Source organism: Rhinatrema bivittatum, chromosome 6, assembly GCF_901001135.1.
Source record: "Rhinatrema bivittatum chromosome 6, aRhiBiv1.1, whole genome shotgun sequence".
Lineage (NCBI taxonomy): Eukaryota > Metazoa > Chordata > Amphibia > Gymnophiona > Rhinatrematidae > Rhinatrema > Rhinatrema bivittatum.
Window position 1 is genome coordinate 116562211 of NC_042620.1, and position 21995 is coordinate 116584205.

General features: G+C 42.6%; 1 protein-coding gene across 10 annotated transcripts in view; it reads right to left on the reverse strand.

Annotated features, from left to right (window-relative positions):
* The window catches only part of ATF2 (activating transcription factor 2), a 306861-nt gene that overhangs the window by 209870 nt on the left and 74996 nt on the right, over nucleotides 1–21995 (reverse strand). For all 10 annotated transcript variants that reach the window (XM_029605838.1, XM_029605830.1, XM_029605831.1 and 7 more), the window contains one exon: nucleotides 14267–14395. In XM_029605838.1, the coding sequence (XP_029461698.1) occupies nucleotides 14267–14395 (129 nt within the window). The remainder of the gene's footprint in view (nucleotides 1–14266; nucleotides 14396–21995) is intronic.

Sequence of the window (21995 nt, forward strand, 5' to 3'; positions counted from 1 at the left end):
ACAGGCTCTCACTGGCACATGCTCTCTCTCATACAATCATTCATACACACAGGCTCTCAATGCACATGCTCTCTCTCATACAATCATTCATACACACAGACTCTCACTGGCACACGCTCTCTCTCATACAATCATTCATACACACAGGCTCTCAATGCACATGCTCTCTCTCATACAATCATTCATACACACAGACTCTCACTGGCACACGCTCTCTCTCATACAATCATTCATACACACAGGCTCTCACTGGCACACGCTCTCTCTCATACAATCATTCATACACACAGGCTCTCAATGCACATGCTCTCTCTCATACAATCATTCATACACACAGACTCTCACTGGCACACGCTCTCTCTCATACAATCATTCATACACACAGGCTCTCACTGGCACACGCTCTCTCTCATACAATCATTCATACACACAGTCTCTCACTGGCACATGCTGTCTGACTCACACACATAGGCTCTCTCTCACTCCCACATGCTGTCTTACTCAAGCACATGCAGTCTCTGCAAACATTCAGGTCCTCACACACAATCTCTCAACTCATCTCATACACACGCGCGCACACACACACCCACCCACCCTCTACAGACCCTCAGCCTCTCTCTCACCTCTCGGCCTCCTCTTCGCGGGTCGCCGCAGGATGGACTCTGCGGCAGCCCTGCTACCGGGCTTCTTCCTCTTCTCGGGCCGCTGCGACTTGGGATTCGCGGAGGCCCATAAGCGCAAGCGCTGCTCCTCTTCTGCACGCGCTGATGCTTCTCTCCTCCTTCCTGCCCACGCGGCTCCGGCAACATTTACTTCCTGGGCCGCACAGGAAGGAGGAGGAGCATCAGCGCGTTTAAACGCGATCTTTTTCTTTGGGCTGTGGTGACGTGGGCCTGACGCTGCGCCGCATGCGCCCGGGGGCATTGGGGGGATATTAAAAAAACTAATTTTAAAGGGTTGGCGCAGCCGATAAAAAAAAAAAAGGCTCGGCGCAGCCAATTAAAAAAAAAAAATTTGATAGTCCCGAAACACTATGAGTGTCAGCAAAAACGGCTCGGCGTGTCACCTCTGACACGCGTGTCATAGGTTAGCCATCACTGTTCTAGGACACTGCAAAAACTAAATCAAGATGTAAAATAAGGGGCTCTGTTCTTAAAAGATTTTTTCTATAGCCCTTAAATGGGACAAAGTCCTTTCTGAACAAGGCTCTATGACTGATTGGAGAAGGTACCATAATGATGTGCAAAAAAATAAATGTCAGATCTGGGAGCCTGCACATACATTTTTATGAAACTAGTATTGATGAAAGTTTAAAAAAATAAATTATATATATATAAATAATATATATATATATATATAGTATCAAAGAACTTACAACTGATAACTGCTGAAACATTTTAGGAATTTTTGCAAACTGCGCTACTTTTTACTCAATTACCCAAAGATGCTGCTGTATATAAGCTTTTGATATAACATAGCGATTGACAAATTACTAAAAATAAGCCTATCAGTTTTATATAGTTGTCATCCATATCTGAGGATTCTACTGCCCACAACACATAAAATATATCCCATATTGAAAAGAGGCTATTATAATTTCTATAGACCCATACAGAAAGAGAACAGTATGCACAAACATTTGGCATCTTCTCTGTTATTCTAGTATGGAAATCTTAATAAACATATTTAACATTATATATGGTAACTGTGACCAATTTAGCATGAATGTGGTGAGGTGTGTGGCTTCCCCTCCCTTTCCTAAACTAAACACAGAATATGCTTATACAAGAAAGCACCAGATGCTGTGCTTGAATGCAATAAATGTGGCTGCAACTTTATTAATCTAACAATAGTTAACTAAAATACCTGAGCCTTCCTAAACTACAGAGGAATATCCATGATGAAGTAAAAAAAATGGTTGGGGAAGCAGGAAAGAAAAGTCTTTTCTAGAAACCCATCGGGAATACTTCCGAATTGCAGTGGCCCACCATGTGCATATAATTTCACCATCTTTCCAAGAGGCTATTACCAGGCAGCCTACTGCATCCAAGCAAGGCTGCCAGCCCTCTGTACTCTGTCAAGAACTACCAGTCTGTCAACAGACTGGGGCCAAGCCAGTCCTGGTGACAGACAGACCCTGGACATGCCTGTGAAAATGCAGTGACCCTCCACCCCCACCCTCCCAAACTAAAAGACCTGCTCCAGGCTCAGGTACTCCCGCCACAGAACACGAAGCAGCAAGTAAAAGGCTTACCATGAGCCTTCGCCTACCCTATAAACTGTGGCCAATTCATGCCCATTTATTTAGCAACATCTACTGGACAGTACTCTTCAAGGAATTCAGGAACAGGTCTTGCCCCATATTAGACAAGTGAACCCACCCAGACAAAAGAGATCTGTGCATTCAGTAAATACCCACTCATGTCTCACATGTAGCCAACTATGATGAGTTATAAAGTTGCCCACCTGTTTGTTATGTTTGGATTCCTATTGTCCCCATAGCCTAGAGCACCGAAGTTGGCGATGAGGAATGATTTCTGATCAGAAGCCACAGCTGACAAACATCAATGACATGATGACAAATTAAAGAGTAGCAAATCACCTGGACCGGATGGTATGCACCCCAGGGTTCTGAAGGAACTCAAAAATGAAATTTCAGATCTATTAGTTAAATTTGCAACCTATCATTAAAATCATCCATTGTACCTGAAGACTGCAGAGTGGGCAATGTAACCCCAATATTTAAAAAGGGCTCCAGGGGCAATCCAGGAAACTATAGACCAGCGAGTCTGACTTCAGTGCCGGGACAAATAATGGGAACTATTCTAAAGATTAAATTTACAGAGCATTTAGAAAGACATGGTTTAATGGAACATAGTCAGCATGGATTTACTCAAGGGAAGTCTGGCCTCACAAATCTGGCTTGGTTTTTTTTGAAGGGGTTAATAAACATGTAGATAAAGATGAACCGGTATATGTAGTGTATTTGGATTTTCAGAAGGCGTGTGACAAAGACCCTCATGAGAGGCTTCTAAGAAAACTAAAAAGTCATGGGATAGGAGGTTAATTCCTCTCGTAGATTACAAACTGGTTAAAAGACAGGAAACAGAGAGTAGGATTAAATGGTCAATTTTCTCAGTGGAAAATGGTAAACATTGCAGTGCCTCAGGGATCTGTACTTGGTCTGGTGCTTTTTAATATATTTATAAATGATCTGGAAAGGAATATATCAAGCGAGGTAATCAAATTTGCAGATGACACAAAATTATTTGCAGAGTACTTAAATAACAAGCGGACTGTGATAAATTGCAGGAAGACCATGTGAGTCTGGAAGATTGTGCATCCAAATGGCAGATGAAATTTAATGTAGACAAGTGCAAGGTGATGCATATAGGGAAAAATAACCCATGTTGTAGTTACACAATGTTAGGTTCCATATTAGGAGCTACCACCCAGAAAGAAGACCTAGGCATCATAGTGGATAATACATTGAAATGGTCGACTCGTACTGCAGCAGTCGAAAAAGCAAACCGAAAGCAAAATTGCTTACCTTGTAATAGGTGTTATCCCAGGACAGCAGGATGTAGTCCTCACATATGGGTGACATCATTGATGGAGCCCTATCGCGAAAAACTTTCTGTCAAAGTTTCTAGAAACATTTGACTGGCCCTGTGAGGCCACTGAGCATGCCCAGCATGCCATGATATTCTCTGCCACAGGGGTCTCTCTTCAGTCTCGTATGTAGCAATAAGCTTTAACAAAAATAAAATAATAAAACGTATCTGACCCAACTCCGCAGGGTGGTGGGTGGTCCTGGGATAACACCTATTACAAGGTAAGCAATTTTGCTTTATCCCAGGACAAGCAGGATGCTAGTCCTCACATATGGGTGATTAGCAAGCTAGAGACTGAGTCATTTTGTAGTGAAGCAACAGTGAAGTATTGTTGTTGAAAATGAGGCAGCCAAAGATCACAGCAGATTGGATGTAGAAGGAGTTGGGATTAAACGAGAAACAAGTTCTTTAAGACAGATTGTCCATATGCTGAATCTTGTCGTCCTTGTTTGTCCAAACAGTAATGAGCTGCAAAGGTGTGAAGAGAACTCCATGTTGCTGCTTTGCATATGTCAAGAATTGGCACTGAACGATAGTGTGCTACTGAAGTTGACATTGCTCTTACTGAATGCACCTTTACTCGCCCTTGGAGAGGAAGGCCTGCTTTTTCATAGCAAAACTGTATGCAATCTGCTAGCCAATTGAATATAGTATGTTTACCCACTGCTTTTCCCGGTTTGTTTGGATCATAAGATACAAAAAGTTGAGTGAATTTCCTGTGGATGCAGTACGGTCTAAGTAGAATGCTAGCTCACGCTTACAGTCCAAGGTATGTAAAGCCCGTTCTCCTTGGTGAGAATGACGTCTTGGAAAGAATGTGGGCAAAACTATGGATTGGTTCAAGTGGAATTCCCTAACTACCTTAGGGAGGAATTTTGGATGTGTTCCGAGAACCACTCTGTCATGTAGAAATTTTGTATAAGGTGAGTACGTGACAAGTCTTGCAACTCACTAACCCTTCTAGCCGATGTAATGGCTATAAGGAAGATAGTCTTCCATTTGAGAAATTTAAGATCACAGGAATTCATGGGTTCAAAAGGAGAACGCATGAGTCTTGTTAAGACCAAATTCAGGTCCCATTCTGTGACAGGTGGCCGAATTGGTGGTTTAAGGTGAAATAAACCTCTCATAAATCTACTGATAAGAGGATGTATGGATATTGGTGCATCTCCCATCTTGTTATGGTAAGCTGAGATTGCACTTAAATGTACTCTTACAGATGATGTCTGGAGACCAGAATCTGAAAGATGGCATAAGTAGTCTAGTAGAGAAGTTGGGCAGGAGACAGGGTCAATGTTCTTTTGCGTGCACCACAAGGTAAACCTTTCCCAGTTCGAAGGATAGTTCTTTCATGTTGAAGGTGTTCGTGAAGCTATAAGCACTTGAGTGACATTAGTTGAAAGATTGACTGGCTGTAAGATCAAGCTTTCAACATCCATGCTGTCAGGGATAGGGATTGAAGGTTGGGATGGTGCAACCAACCCTGATCCTGAGTTATGAGAGTGGGAGCTACACCCAGACGAATTGGCTCTCTGATTGATAGGTCCAGAAGTGTGGGAAACCATACTTTTCGAGGCCAATACGGGGCTATGAGATCATGGACTCCTTGTCTTATTGTAGGTTCACTAGAGTTTTGGTTATGAGCGGTATCGGAGGATACGCGTATAGAAGGTCTGAGTTCCAAGGGTGAGCAAAGGCGTCCTTGGCTAGTTGGTGATGCTGTCTGTGCAGAAAGCAGAATCTGTCCACTTTGTGATTCAGGTGTGATGCAAAGAGGTCTATTGTTGGTTGTCCCCAATGCTGAAATATCCTGGTCGCTACTAAGGGATCCAGGGACCATTCGTGTGGTTGGAACTGACGACTGAGTCGATCCGCCACTACGTTGTGAATGCCTGCCAGATAAGTGGCCCAGAGAAACATTGAGTGTGTCAGGGCCCAGTCCCACATTTGAGCAGCTTCTTGACAAAGGAGATACGAGCCCGTACCTCCCTGTTTGTTGATGTACCACATGGCTACTGTGTTGTCTGTTTGGATCAGAACAGTCTTGTGTGAAAGGCAGTCCTTGAACGCATGCAGCGCATAACGTTTAGCTCGAAGTTCTAGGAAATTGATTTGAAATGTTGCTTAGAGTTTTGTCCAAGTACCCTGGGTTTGGAGATTGTCTTTGTGAGCTCCCCAACCTAAGGTGGATGCATCTGTAATTAAAGTTATCTGTGGGACTGGTTGCTGGAAGTACAGTGGTTGAATGGCTTGGATCCATTGTGGTCTTAAAGTCCACTGAGTTACCCTCATGGCTAACCTTGCCATAAGGATTGACATGAACTGTGGATGCCATGTGGCCTAACAAGGTTAGAAACTGATGAGCTGTTGCTTGTTGCTTTGAGTGAATCAAGTTTGCCAGTAGGGAAAGTGTGTCTGCCCAATCCCCGGGTAGAAAAGCTTTTGAAAGTATGGTGTTCAATTCTGCTCCTATGAATTGAAGCAGGTGAGACGGAGTGAGATGGGACTTTGTTAATTGATGAGAAAGCCCATGGAGTGAAGTAGAGTAATTGTTCGACTGAGAGAGCCAGAGCTCCTTGTTGAGACTGACTTCTGATGAGCCAGTCGTCTAAATAGGAAAAGACAAACACTTTCTTTGTGCAAGTGTGTTGCTATTACTGCCAGACATTTGGTGAATACTCTGGGAGCAGAGGCAAGTCCGAATGGTAGTACTCTGTACTGGAAATGTTGATGACCTATCATAAAGCTCAGATACTTGCGATGAGGAGGAAATATTGGAATGTGAGCATAAGCGTCTTGAAGATCCAGAGAACAAAGCCAATCTCCTGTTTGAAGAAGTGGAAGCATGGTGCCTAGAGAGACCATCCTGAACGTTTCTTTCTTCAGAAATTTGTTGAGATTTCTGAGGTCTAGGATGGGACGTAGGCCTCCGGTTTTCTTTGGAATGAGGAAATAGCGGGAATAGAATCCTCTGCCCTGCTGAGTCCGGGGCACTGGCTCTACAGCCCTGGCTCTCAGAAGAGTGGATAATTCTACTTGTAATTGGATTATGTGATTTTCGCTTAAAGGAAGAGGTCTTGGAGGAGAATCTCTTGGAATTGAGAGGAAATTGAGTTGGAAACCTCGAGATATTATTGCAAGTACCCATTGGTCTGTTGTTATTTGTAACCAATGGTTGTAGAAGGAAGACACTCGGCCTCCTACCAGAAGATCTGGTTGAGGATTGAAGAGATGGCCTTGGTCTCTGGGAAAACCCTCAAAAGCCTGCAGCCGGTCCCGTCTGCGCTGAAGGTTGAGGCCTAGTCGCCCTAGGTTGTCTGGGCTGAGCTCTTTGCTGCGGCCTAGTAGATCTGCCCCTTGATGCTGGAGGGTAATAATGCCTCTGTCGATAGAAGGGACGTCTAGATTCTTTTCTTGGAGGCCAACGAGATGACTGGGTAGCTGAATTTTGCGGACCTCAGGCCTGAAGTCCAGGAATCCTGCGGACCTCAAGACTGAAGGTCAGGAAAAATTAGTTGACTTACCATGTCTTGGTGACAACCTTTTTGGTTCCAAGGTGCAAGATGCAGTTGCACAATTAAAAGAGCACACAGAAGCCATGCGACAACTTTCGTTAATTAAGAACATAAGAACATGCCATACTGGGTCAGACCAAGGGTCCATCAAGCCCAGCATCCTATTTCCAACAGTGGCCAATCCAGGCCATAAGAACCTGGCAAGTACCCAAAAACTAAGCCTATTCCATGTTACCATTGCTAATGGCAGTGGCTATTCTCTAAGTGAACTTAATAGCAGGTAATGGACTTCTCCTCCAAGAACTTATCCAATCCTTTTTTAAACACAGCTATACTAACTGCACTAACCACATCCTCAGGATTTTACTCAGCGTACAATTAAACTCTGGAATTTGTTGCCAGAGGATGTGGTGTGCTCTTTTAATTGTCAACCTTGGAACCAAAAAGGTTGTCACCAAGATATGGTAAGTCAACTAATTTTTCCTGGACTTCAGGTCTGAGGTCCGAGGCTTTAAGTCATGCCCAATGTCTTGCACTTATACCAGAGGCCGCTACTCTGGAGGCTGTTTCAAACCCATCATAAGCAGCTCGGACTTTGTGCTTGCCAGCTTCAAGTCCTTTGTGAATAATTGCTTGGGCTGCTTCTTGATATTGCTGTGGTAAGGAGCAGAGGAGATAGAGCAGCTTTTAAACTAGAACAAAGGGGAAAGCCGACAGTCGCTCAGCAGCGCATGGTTCGGAGAGAGGTATCTTTAAAGGATACTAATGATGCATTAGAATTAGGGCATCCCAACAGTGAGGTTCCAATAATTAGAAAAGTAGTCCAAGTGCCTGTAACTGAAAACTCACCTGAGCTAAAAAATTCTAACTTATCCCTATCAATTAAAAAGCAGAATGAAAATACAAACAAAAAACAAACTTTGAAATGTTTGTATGCTAATGCCAGAAGTCTAAGAAGTAAGATGGGAGAATTAGAATGTATAGCAGTAAATGATGACATTGACTTAATTGGCATCTCAGAGACATGGTGGAAAGAGGATAACCAATGGGACAGTGCTATACCGGGGTATAAATTATATTGCAATGACAGAGAGGAACACTCGGGAGGAGGTGTGGCGCTTTATGTCCGGGATGGCATAGAGTCCAACAGGATAAACATCCTGCATGAGACTAAATACAAAATTGAATCTTTATGGGTAGAAATCCCTTGTGTGTCGGGGAAGACTATAGTGATAGGGGTATACTACCGTCCACCTGGTCAAGATGGTGAGACAGACAGTGAAATGCTAAGAGAAATTAGGGAAGCTTACCAAATTGGTAGTGCAGTAATAATGGGAGACTTCAATTACCCCAATATAGACTGGGTAAATGTATCATCGGGTCACGCTAGAGAGATAACGTTCCTGGATGGAATAAATGATAGCTTTATGGAACAATTGGTTCAGGAACAGACGAGAGAGGGAGCAATTTTAGATCTAATTCTCAGTGGAGCACAGGACTTGGTGAGAGTGGTAACGGTGATGGGGCCGCTTGGCAATAGTGATCATAATATGATCAAATTTGATTTAATGACTGGAAAAGGAACAGTGTGCAAATCCAAGGCTCTCGTGCTAAACTTTCAATTGGGAAACTTTGATAAAATGAGAAAAATTGTTAGAAAAAAACTGAAAGGAGCAGCTATAAAAGTAAAAAATGTCCAAGAGGCGTGGTCATTGTTAAAAAATACCATTCTAGAAGCACAGTCCAGATGTATTCCACACATTAAGAAAGGTGGAAAGAAGGCAAAACGATTACCGGCATGGTTAAAAGGGGAGGTGAAAGAAGCTATTTTAGCCAAAAGATCTTCATTCAAAAATTGGAAGAAGGATCCAACAGAAGAAAATAGGATAAAGCATAAACATTGGCAAGTTAAATGTAAGACATTGATAAGACAGGCTAAGAGAGAATTTGAAAAGAAGTTGGCTGTAGAGGCAAAAACTCACAGTAAAAACTTTTTTAAATATATCCGAAGCAGAAAGCCTGTGAGGGAGTCAGTTGGACTGTTAGATGATCGAGGGGTTAAAGGGGCACTTAGAGAAGATAAGGCCATCGCGGAAAAATTAAATGATTTCTTTGCTTCGGTGTTTACTGAAGAGGATGTTGGGGAGGTACCCGTAATGGAGAAGGTTTTCATGGGCAATGATTCAGATGGACTGAATCAAATCACGGTGAACCTAGAAGATGTGGTAGGCCTGAATGACAAACTGAAGAGTAGTAAATCACCTGGACCGGATGGTATACACCCCAGAGTTCTGAAGGAACTAAAAAATGAAAATTCAGACCTATTAGTAAAACTTTGTAACTTATCATTAAAATCATCCATTGTACCTGAAGACTGGAGGATAGCAAATGTAACCCCAATATTTAAAAAGGGCTCCAGGGGCGATCCGGGAAACTACAGACCGGTTAGCCTGACTTCAGTGCCAGGAAAAATAGTGGAAAGTGTTCTAAACATCAAAATCACAGAACATATTGAAAGACATGGTTTAATGGAACAAAGTCAGCATGGCTTTACCCAGGGCAAGTCTTGCCTCACAAATCTGCTTCACTTTTTTGAAGGAGTTAATAAACATGTGGATAAAGGTGAACCGGTAGATATAGTATACTTGGATTTTCAGAAGGCGTTTGACAAAGTTCCTCATGAGAGGCTTCTAGGAAAAGTAAAAAGTCATGGGATAGGTGGCGATGTCCTTTCGTGGATTGCAAACTGGCTAAAAGACAGGAAACAGAGAGTAGGATTAAATGGGCAATTTTCTCAGTGGAAGGGAGTGGACAGTGGAGTGCCTCAGGGATCTGTATTGGGACCCTTACTTTTCAATATATTTATAAATGATCTGGAAAGAAATACGACGAGTGAGATAATCAAATTTGCAGATGACACAAAATTGTTCAGAGTAGTTAAATCACAAGCAGATTGTGATAAATTGCAGGAAGACCTTGTGAGGCTGGAAAATTGGGCATCCAAATGGCAGATGAAATTTAATGTGGATAAGTGCAAGGTGATGCATATAGGGAAAAATAACCCATGCTATAATTACACAATGTTGGGTTCCATATTAGGTGATAGAACCCAAGAAAGAGATCTAGGTGTAATAGTGGATAACACATTGAAATCGTCGGTACAGTGTGCTGCGGCAGTCAGAAAAGCAAACAGAATGTTGGGAATTATTAGAAAGGGAATGGTGAATAAAACGGAAAATGTCATAATGCCTCTGTATCGCACCATGGTGAGACCGCACCTTGAATACTGTGTACAATTCTGGTCGCCGCATCTCAAAAAAGATATAATTGCGATGGAGAAGGTACAGAGAAGGGCTACCAAAATGATAAGGGGAATGGAACAACTCCTCTATGAGGAAAGACTAGAGAGGTTAGGACTTTTCAGCTTGGAGAAGAGACTGAGGGGGGATATGATAGAGGTGTTTAAAATCATGAGAGGTCTAGAACGGGTAGATGTGAATCGGTTGTTTACTCTTTCGGATAGTAGAAAGACTAGGGGGCACTCCATGAAGTTAGCATGGGGCACTTTTAAAACTAATCGGAGAAAGTTCTTTTTTACTCAACGCACAATTAAATTCTGGAATTTGTTGCCAGAAGATGTGGTTAGTGCAGTTAGTATAGCTGTGTTTAAAAAAGGATTGGATAAGTTCTTGGAGGAGAAGTCCATTACCTGCTATTAAGTTCACTTAGAGAATAGCCACTGCCATTAGCCATGGTAACATGGAATAGACTTAGTTTTTGGGTACTTGCCAGGTTCTTATGGCCTGGATTGGCCACTGTTGGAAACAGGATGCTGGGCTTGATGGACCCTTGGTCTGACCCAGTATGACATTTTCTTATGTTCTTATGGTAATGATGTTGTAAAGTCTTGCATCTGTTTCCACAGATTTCTTTGATACTGAGTCACGTATAATTGATAAGATGAAATTCTGGTATTTACCATGGCTCCTTGATATATCTTTCTTCCCAGGGAATCCAAGAATCTATGATCCTTTCCTGGGGAAGTGATGCGGCCTTATCCTTTTTTACTTCTTTTGTGCGGATTCCACAACCACTGATTGGTGTGGAAGCTGTGCCTTTTGGTAGCCAGGAACCGACTGTACCAAATAAGTAGTGTTCATTCTTTTATTGACAGCAGGTACTGAGCATGGATGCTCCCAAAGCAGATGCTGTAAGTTTTGGAGGATCCACAAATTGGAGAACCTCCAATGTTTGCTGCCGAGAATCTTCCTCCGTTACCAATGTGAAGGGTATGGTGTCCACCATATCCTGGACAAAATTAGTAAAAGATAAATCCTCCAGTGGAGATTTCTTCCTTTGGTCTGGAGGTGAAGGATCTGACATAAATTCTTCAGAGGAAGTGTCTGTATGCCCATCATCCCAAGTATCGTATGGATCTTCCTGATGTGGAGATATCGGAGAAGATCTAGGTGGACAAGGAAGTCCTGAAGGACCTGGTTGCGAGTCATCGAGGGGTATCAGTCCAGGAATCTCTTCTCATGGCTTGGGTGGAAGAGCACCGACTACTTCATCAAATCGATGTAGAGGGGGATGGCAGAAGTTGTAGATGGAAAAAATGCTCCATCTTCTCTTGGCGGGCCTTTCTTCCCTTCGGAGTCATTTCTGCACATTTAGGGCAGGTTGTGACATCATGTTTTCCCCCCAAACAAAGCACACACTCAAGGTGTGGGTCTGTAATGGACATTGTCCAATTACAGATGAGACATTTTTTAAAGCCCGTAGCCATTTTAATGTCGACAGCCGTCGATGAAATGAGGAGAAAGTGTGAGAGAAAAACATTTTTACTCAAAGAGTAAAAACAAGACAACGATTACTCACCAGCCGGTGGAAACCTGAGAGATCCCATGTGGGAGAATATGAATGAGAAAAAGTGACTTTTAGTCAGCAAAACACTGAGAAAAACTCACAAGGCTCCTGCTCCGCAATGCCTACAGCAGCGCGGAAAAACGAAGACTGAAGAGAGACCCCTGTGGCAGAGAATATCATGGCATGCTGGGCATGCTCAGTGGCCTCACAGGGCCAGTCAAAAGTTTCTAAAAACTTTGACAGAACGTTTTCCGCGATAGGGCTCCATCAATGATGTCACCCATATGTGAGGACTAGCATCCTGCTTGTCCTGGGATAATGTTAGGTATTATTAGGAAGGGAATGGTGAATAAAACGGAAAATGTCATAATGCCTCTGTAATACTCCTTGGTGAGACCGCAGTTTGAGTACTGTGTACAATTCTGGTTACTGCATCTCAAAAAAGATATAGCTGCACTGGAGAAGGTACAGAGAAGGGCAACCAAAATGATAAAAGGGATGGAACAGCTCCCCTATGAGGAAAGGCTGAAGAGGTTAGGTCTATTCAGCTTGAAGAAGAGACAGCTGAGGGGGGATATGATAGAGGACTTTAAAATCATGAGAGGTCTAGAATGGGTAAATGTGAATTGGTTATTTACTCTTCCGGATAATAGAAGGACTAGGGGGTACCCCATGAAGTTTGCAAGTAGCACATTTAAAACTAATCGGAGAAAATTCTTTTCACCTCAACGCACAATTAAGCTCTGGAATTTGTTGTCAGAGGATGCGGTTAGTGCAGTTAGTGTAGCTGGGTTTAAAAAAGGTTTGGACAAATTCTTGGAAGAGAATCCATTATCTGCTATTAATCAAATTGACTTAGGGAATAGCCACTGCTATTACTGACATCAGTAGCATGGGATCTACTTAGTGTTTTGGTACTTGCCGGGTACTTGTAGCCTGGATTAGCCACTGTTGGAAACAGGATGCTGGGCTTGTTGGACTCTTGGTCTGTCCCAGTATGGCAATTTCTTATGTTCGTATATATAATCAGTCTTTCCTTATTAAATTACTGCAACCAAGGCCACATGTTTTTTTTAATTTGCTGCAACCAAGGCCATTTTTTAAAATTTGCTGTAACAAAGGCCAAATTGTACTTTTCAAAAAGTTTTGCTGCAGCCAAGATAGAACTGTTCCTTTTTTTTTTTTTTTTTTTAATGTGCATTGCAATAGAGACTGGATGGCAGGGGGTCAGAGTACTTACCAGTTTGGCTACCCAGTGACATGGAATGCAGGTAAAGCAGGCCAGCTCACATGGCACCTGCTCATCACCTCCCCGCCCTAATGGGAGTAACATTGGTCCAGCAGACACAAGATTCCTTGCCCTCCTGGCATGCATATCTTAGTTAACGGAAAGAGGTAAGGGATGGGCCTGCAGCTTGGAGCCCAATGCATGAGGACGAGGTTGATGATGTCATTGGGTTATATGGCTGGGAGGAATGCTTTGAGAGGTCACATATTGACCCCGGAAGGACTGCGGCAGCATGCACCACCAGTCTCCTCCTTCCTCTGGATGCACAGATGCCAGGTTACCTTCGGCCTCCTTGCACTCTGCAGCATGTCGATTTTTTTTTTTAACACAAGAATACTTTCTTCCTATCAAATTGTTTTGTTAAATGTAGCAGTTATATCATTTTAACAGTGAACTCACATACTTCGTCTGTACTTTAATACGGCAGAAAAAAATAATGACTAATGACATTTTTTTGACATAAGCCTAGTGCATTGGTTCTCAGTTCTGTACTGGAGGCACACTTAGCTGATCTGGTTTTTAGGATAGCCATAATAAATATGCATGAGACAGATTTACATACACTGGAGTTTACAATGTATACAAACATTTCATACATATTCTTTATGGATATCTTAAAAGCCAGATGGGTTAAGTGTGCCTCCTCAACAAGGGCTGAGAACCATTGGTCCAATGTATATATATATATATATATATATTTATATATATGTTATACTATAATGAAAAATTGTACAAAGTTAAGGCATACTCTGGTGTGGTATAATGATTTATTACTTTTATATTAAATTCAGTTGCATGTATCAGAAAATCAATATTCTGCATGAAATTCTATAATACAGTAGATATTGCTGACCAGATAGAAAATTGAAAAAAAAACCCCTCTATATCTATAGTAATAATGTTTAGGATATCTGATCTTAATTGATCATAGTTAACATACAATTTAGTTTTCTGATTGTAGGAAGACAATATAGAATGCTGACCTTTTCATCATTGGTAGTGGACTCTGGGTGAGGTAAAGGACTATCCTGATGGGTTGTTTCCACAACTGAAGGTTCCTCAATTTTATTTCTTATGACTGGTGTTGCAAGTGGAGATAAGTCAAGGGGCATCTTTAAAAAAAAACCAAAAAAAACAGAGAAAAGAACACAACAGTTTACTCAAACATCTATGAAATCATTGGTATATAAAAATAATAAATAAATAAATAATAAATAAAATCATGTTCTAAACAGTTATCATGCTATATGAAATTTATGAGTTAATGCTTGTGGCCAAGACCAATGTACCATAGTTATTTATTTATTTAATTAATTAAAGGCTTTTATATACCGAAGATCATGTACTAGTACATATTGCTTCGGCTTACAGAGAACCAACAATTGGAATTACAGCAAACAAAAATGAATGAATACATTGAATATGGAGTACATAATAAGGAATAAAGAGAACCTCGAGAAGGCATAACATCCAAACATAAGAATGATACTGTAGTATTAGGTAACAAAGACTTTAAGTAAAGGCTCTTGTGAAGAGCCAAGTCTTCAGTTTTTTCTTGAACGTCCGCAGGCAGGGTTCTAGGCGAAGTTCCGGGGAAGAGTGTTCCATTGCATGGGACCAGCTATCGAGAAGGCTCGTTTCTTAAGTGCTGACTTAGCAGGGGGTACATAAAGGGTTCCTAGGCACATTGTTCTAATTGGTCTGGAAGCTGAGTGATGTCGAAGAGGGCAAGTTAATTCGAGCGAGGTTTGGGAGTGAATAGTTTTGTGAATCATGGTTAGCACTTTATACAGAATTCTAAATTTAATGGGGAGCCAATTTAAGTTCATAAGAATAGGAGTGATGTGTTCTCCTCTGCTGGTATTGGTTAAGATCCAGGCTGCAGAATTCTGTAGCATTTGAAGTGGGTTGGTAGTGATAATGAAAGAAAAAAAGACCAACTGGCTCATCCAATCTATCCAATTATTTCTGTCCATACTGCCAAGGATATAACCCAACTGCCAGCCATATAGCATGACTGCCTGTAAGATATCAAGCCTTATCCAAGATAGATTTTTTCATCTTCCTTCCTTATGCTCCATCATTTTCTATAGCTCAGCATGCAAGATTCCTGCATTTAGTTGCTAGTCTGCAGTGACTCTTAAACTGGTGAGGCAGTGGTGTCAGCTCTGTGTGGACATGACCATGTGACAGTAAGCAGACCCAGTACAGGGGTATCACTTCACATGCACAGGTTTTAGCACTTTGGAATGAGGGTATAACATGGGAACTCTGTCATTGAAATCTTTAACTCTCTACCTGTACCTTTCAGATGTGCCTTTTAAGCTTCAGAGCTATTTGACATTTATAGCATTTCTTGAGCTGGAGCTCTCCATGCTTGAGTAGCAGCTGGGGTAGCATCACACTTGTGGCACTATGTCATGCACGTGTACGGGGTCAGACGGGGTCCGCTGGGGAGGGCTGGCAAGCCACACTGTGCTAGCTAGGCCACAAGTGGTATGCCACACTTTCATCTTTTACTGTCACTATCAGGCAGAACACATGGAGGCAGCCATATGTCTGATGTCATCTTTACTTTCACACAAAACAGGCGGAGTAAACGGCACACACATGTATGTAACATACACCAAAAAATAATGTATGGCAACAATCTACTGGTCAATACATATTGACAGTATACATTTTTAATAGTATATACAGTCACAAAAGTGGTACATATATTTTTTTAAAATATACAGTTTTATAATTGTAAATCACACAAGGACCCCAACACGGCTGTGTTTCGCATCAGGGGCTGCCTCAGAGGGACCACAACTTCTATAAGTCTATAAGACAGAAATAGACCAAATACTGAGCAGGTGGGCGAACACAGTCAAGAAAAAGTTTTATACAATACTTTCACAAGGGGAGGCCCAGGGAGAATTACAGGACAGAAGGGAGGGAGAGAGGGGAAAGGAAAGGGGGGGAGGGGGGAAGAGAGGAGAAGGGAACAAAGTTAAAATATGAAATTTTGAAACCTGGAAAACTAGAACGACACAATGCAGGAGACTGAGTAGATTGTATGCAGACTAGAGAGATGGGAAAAGCTGTTGATTGGCGTGAATGCTGAAATGCAGGAAATAATACACGGAGTATTCGTTTAGAATTCATGACATAGAAGTCCTTACAATAAGTTTAGCGTTAGAGCTCATGCCTAAGCTTCAATACTAAAATTTACATTAAAATCTCACTGTCCCAATTAAGCACTTGTTTTGTGCTTTTAAGTACCGTGGGCGGTCCCGCTGACCCGCAGCTGAGGATTTCACTTGTTGAACGAGTAACTCCCACGAATACTCAGTGTTTTATTTCCTGCATGTCAGCATTCGCACCAATCAACAGCTCATCCTACATTCGCGCCAATCAACAGCTCATCCCATCTCTCTAGACTGCATACAATCTACTCACAGTCTCTTGCATTGTGTCATTCTAGTTTTCCAGGTTTCAAAATTTCATACTTTAACTTTGTTCTCTCCCCCCCACCCCCCTCCCGTTCATTTCCCCTCTCTCCCTCCCTTCCATCCTGTAATTCTCCCTGGGCCTCCCCTTGTGAAAGTATTGTATAAAACCTTTTCTTGACTGTGTTCGCCTACCTGCTCAATATTTGGTTTATTTCTGTCTTATAGAAGTTGTGGTCCACCTGACACAACCCCTGATGCGAAACACGGCCGTGTCGGGGTCCTTGTGTGATTTACAATTATAAAACTGTATATTTTAAAAAATATATTTGTGACTGTATGCACTATTAAAAATCTATACTGTCAATATGTATTGACCAGTAGATTGTTGCCACATATTATTTTTTCGGTGTATCTTTACTTTCACAACAGTTTTTCAAGAATAGTCTACTGCTCCATTGTCAAGACAAATCCTAAGTAGCCATACGTGTTTTCTGTTACACAGTGACCTACACAGCGAAGCAGTGAGAGAAAGAAAGATGATAGCAAGGAGAGCAGTATCTAACGGTCTTCTCGACTCCCTTCCCTGGAAGGGGAAGTCGCAGGTGAGGTATTTCAAGCAAAGTAGCATTCAATAAAGTTTTGGCGAAGCTGGCTGCCACTCAGCTTGGTATCCTGGGCTCATGTGGGGACACATGGGGAATCCGGGGGGAGATCTGGAACAATATTGATTTGTAGTCCGTGGCATAGAACAAGATTATGGAAGAAGCAGCTGAGCAGCATGAGATCAGCAACTTTGGGTGGGGCATACATTAAAGCTCCACCCGTTTTGTCCAAACAGCGAAAGCTACTTTTTGAGAAGTCCGAAGGTGTGTTCAATGACACAGCGGGTAGCACATAAGGCCTCACTGTACCTTGCCTCTGCCAGTGTGTTGGGAATGGCCACAGGGGGGAGAAGCCACGTCCTGCAACCGTACCTGATATCTCCTGCAGCAATGAGAGATTTAAGGCATCAATCATACCATTGACACTTGCAGATGTGAGTGGCAAACCCCAGCATCCAAAAAGACTGTATAAGGTAGCCTGTACTTTTGGTAAGCCTTAAAGGCCAATTTGCCTAGCCTAAGTGCTTATCACATTGTTGTGGGGTAGTATATATGCGGACTAACTGTAGCCAAAAGGAGCTCAGATGTTCAGGAGTACTAAATCACATGCGGGTATTGTAACAATTGTGTGCCCGGCACTTGCAACCCCGCATAGGCTACAGGTGTGTAGCAGCCTGCCAACCTTGAGGTGATACATAAGAGCTGCTATACTTGTTAGCTGCTAAAGTGATAACTCATGGTGTGAAACCGAAAGTCCGTGGCAGCTCTGCAGTCTGTCCTCCATAGAAACCCATTTGTGAGCACACACACAGGGAATATGCCATGTCTTCAACATGCACATGACACTGCTTGTGTGAGGCTATACAGAAACTGTGGGAGACAATCTTGAGGATGCCTCAGTAACAGCCCACATGTGATCATGCTGTGCCAGCAGTGTGTATGGTTCAAGCTTGTGATTCACTAGTGAGATTGAAATAGCTCCCAAGGAGAGGATAGGAACGGGGACATTTTGTAAATTAAAGACGTTGAAAGTGTGTACAGCCTGCTCATGCAGCAAGCTTAAGGACCAGTGCATTGTTTGCCATCACAAAATTTCCAGGCCTCTGAATCATGGTCTGAATTATGGGGAGAAAAAGCCATGGCCTGGGCCAATGGCCTGCAGACAAGACTGTACAAGGCACTGATCCTTTCCTCCTCCCCAACCACCCCCCATTTGCATGCCGTTTGCCACAAATACAGAGGCAGAGATGTAATTGTGAAAGAAGCATGTGTCTTACCTATGAGCCAGAAGAAATACAAGAGCTACTGTTCTTGTATCTAATGTAAAAAATCATCAAAAAAAGGAAAAACCAATTTTGTAAGCTCCTGAAGAAGCAGAGTCCCTTTAAAAAATTGGCGGGAGAGGTTCAATTTTGTAAGCTCCTGAAGAAGCAGAAGCGAAACATCGGCCGGGTGTCACAAGAATTAATTTTGTAAGCTCCTGAAGAAGCAGAGTCCCTTTAAAAAATTGGCAGGAGAGGTTCAATTTTGTAAGCTCCTGAAGAAGCAGAAGCGAAACATCGGCCGGGTGTCGAGCTGACTCTTTTCTGTCCATGGGATATTCATGAAATTAAAAAAGTCTTTAAAAAATGCAAAATTACAAAAATTGAACATTATTTAGGAACCTGGTTAAATTGAACTGGACCGTAAATGATGAGAAGTCCGGACGGCTCCCTCTAAAAAAAAACTGTGGGGTTGCGCATCATCAGGCTTGCCGATACGGTCAATTTACTAAAAAAATATATACAAAGTTTTCAATGAGTTTTGGCATACAGTTTTTTGAGTAGTGGAGCACAAAGAAAATAGTTGTTTTGGTTTTTCCTTTTTTTGATGATTTATTACCTATGAGCCAACCATCACCATACAATACAGGCCGTCTTCAAAATTTTCAAAGAGGCCCGACTGCCTAAGTATAAAGGAATCGTGCGTGGCTCCTGGGAACCTGGCCACCATGTCCAGATTAAGCATTCGAGCATCACAAATCATTTGCATGTTGATGGAGTGGAAGAGCTTTCTGTTGTGGTATGTCTCCTCCCTCTCACAGGGTGGAATGATGGTCACATGAGTGCAGTCGATAGCTCGAGAACACTGGGAAAGTGTGCAAAGGCATAAAACCCTCTCTTCAAGTCCATCAAGTCCTGCCTGTCGCAAGGAAATGCTATGTAACAAGGAATACAGTCAGTGACTGCTTCGATGACCTGGTTCAGATAGTGTGAAAAAGTGGTTTGGGACATTCCCAAACCACTTTTGGGAAGGTATGGAAGGAGCCACTTGCTTTGAAATGCAGGGTGGCCAAGAGCTTGGGTGAGGCCAGGGACGGTGTGGGACCTTTTGGTGACTGGATCCAGATCCCCTCAGATTTCATATAATTCCAGGATAGCCCGAGAGCTGAGGCGATATCTGCTGTCCACAAAGTCCTCTGGCATGCCCAGCAAGGATGTTCATGGAGGAAACATGCGCTCCCTGTATCTCCTGTGGGCTCAGGGCCTGGGCCGCACATGGGTCATGTGCTGGCCCAGGCCCTGAGCCCACATGACCCATGGCTCTACCTGCACTGCTGCTACTTCCCTAGGAGGGCTTGGAACAGGCATTGGCTGTTCTTGAGATTGTTCCGCTTGTTGTCTGCAGCGAGCCTGCCGATGCATTCAGTATGCCACTATAATTACACTTACCAAAAAGAATATGGCTTTAGGAAGGTAGACCAGGTAAGAATAGGTGTTTTTATTGGGCCAGAAAGGCCTGGTCGGTGCGTCTGTTATCATTCCAGTTTTTACCTCATGCGATATTTGCCGCGATAATTGGTGCGATTCGTGATATTGGCTGTGATATTTTTTTCACCATACTGCCTAAAAAAGGTATAGTTATTTCCCATGATAAATCCAGCGATAACGTGCGATACTCTATCGCACGCAGCACTAGCTCACCTTAATTTCCATTAACCCCACCCAAACTCCTCCCACTTGATTAATTTGAAATTTGCATATGCATTTTTCGTTGTGGTATTTATCGTGTGTGATAACTCCATAATGCACGCGATAAAGCCCTAACGCAATTTGATAAATGATCCTCAGCAGCCAAAATTTTTTAGGAACCGAGAACAACATCTCACTCTGCCCAACTTTTCATTATTTTTTCCTACTTTTCTATGTATGTATTTTTCTTAATTTGCACACATTTATTTTCTAATGTTTTGATTTGCTTAAAATTTTTACCTTTATTCTTTCCCATCTCCTCCCACTCTTCCCTCCACTTATTCTCTCTGGCCTTTTTGCCCATGCCCTTCCCCAGCCTCACCACTTCCTTTCCTCCAGCAGGCAACAGCTGTGATATCTCTCCCTAGGTAGGGACTCAACAGCAGCAGGAACGTCTCCCAGGCTGAGGCCCAAAAAAACAGCAGATCTTTCTAGTTTGTGGAACACTGCACTGGCTGTTCCTATGACCACTTCTGCTGCAGAATAAGCAGTTCCCCACCTGGGTCCACCACAGCAGAAGCAGTTCCTTTCCCTGGCCACCAAAAGAAACATAGCTAAGCCACGGCATGCTTACTGCTCACGTACTGAACAAATGGTAGCCAAGAATTTGATTCTTGCCTGAATGTAGATTGATATGCCCCTGAAGAAGGCAATGAAACATGGGACGTTTTGGAGTCAGCATTTGGATGGAAAGTTTGGTGTCGGCATTTTCATTGAAGCTTGAGGCAGTGCCTTGTTCCAAGAAGTGAAGGAGTTTTCAGTGCAGCTTGCTCAAGATAAGTGTTTATTAGATTTTATATTTTTTACTTGCAAAAAAAGGAAAACAACATTTAAAAAAAAAAAAAAAAGAAGTGTGAGACCTATAATTAAAATACAGAGCTAAAGTTTTGCTTTCTGGAAAGATTTATAAGCCAGAATGGACTTGATCACAATGCTTTTTCAACAAAGTATCTTTATATTAAGGTCTCTTTCATAGAATATCTATTTCCTATATCATCTTTTTTTTCTTCTGATTTTAATGCTTAAAATGATGTTAGTACATTCTGGGAGAGCCCTCCCTCTTGATCTTGCAGTGCCTCCACAGCACAGCCATTTTTCTTTTCCTGAGTGGGCCTCCAGTGTGTCCCCTTCAGGACTGCTCAAGCCCCCTTCCCCACCCTTTTGTCAACCTTGGTCTAGTGGACCTCCCAACCTCCCACATTATAGACAAAATAATCCCTAGAGGATCCCCCTGACCCCAGACCTTCCTTACCTTAAAAATTTGCCCTGGTGGTCCAGTGGATGTCCGGAGCACCCTGTAGGCTCTCGGCCTTACCCATTTTTCAAAATAGAAGTGCCCATCCTTTGCCCCTGTTTTGGGGTAAAGGCCGGGCAGCGCTATTTTTAAAAAAATGGCTACTGCCTGGGCCCAGAGCCTAGGAAGCGCTCCAGGCCCCCATGGATCACCAGGACAACTATTTTAGGTAAGGGAAAGTGCACTAGACCACTAAGTATTATGTTGTGTAAAAGGGGAGAGTGAGGGGTCCAGGCATTGCCGTGAGACTTCTAAATATTTTTTGGCATACTTTTTTTTTTTTTTTTTTTTACTTTGGGCAGCAGGGGAAGAGCGGGAGGCCTCAATACCCTTTTATGAGGCTTGCACATGGTAGGGGGCTTTTCGGG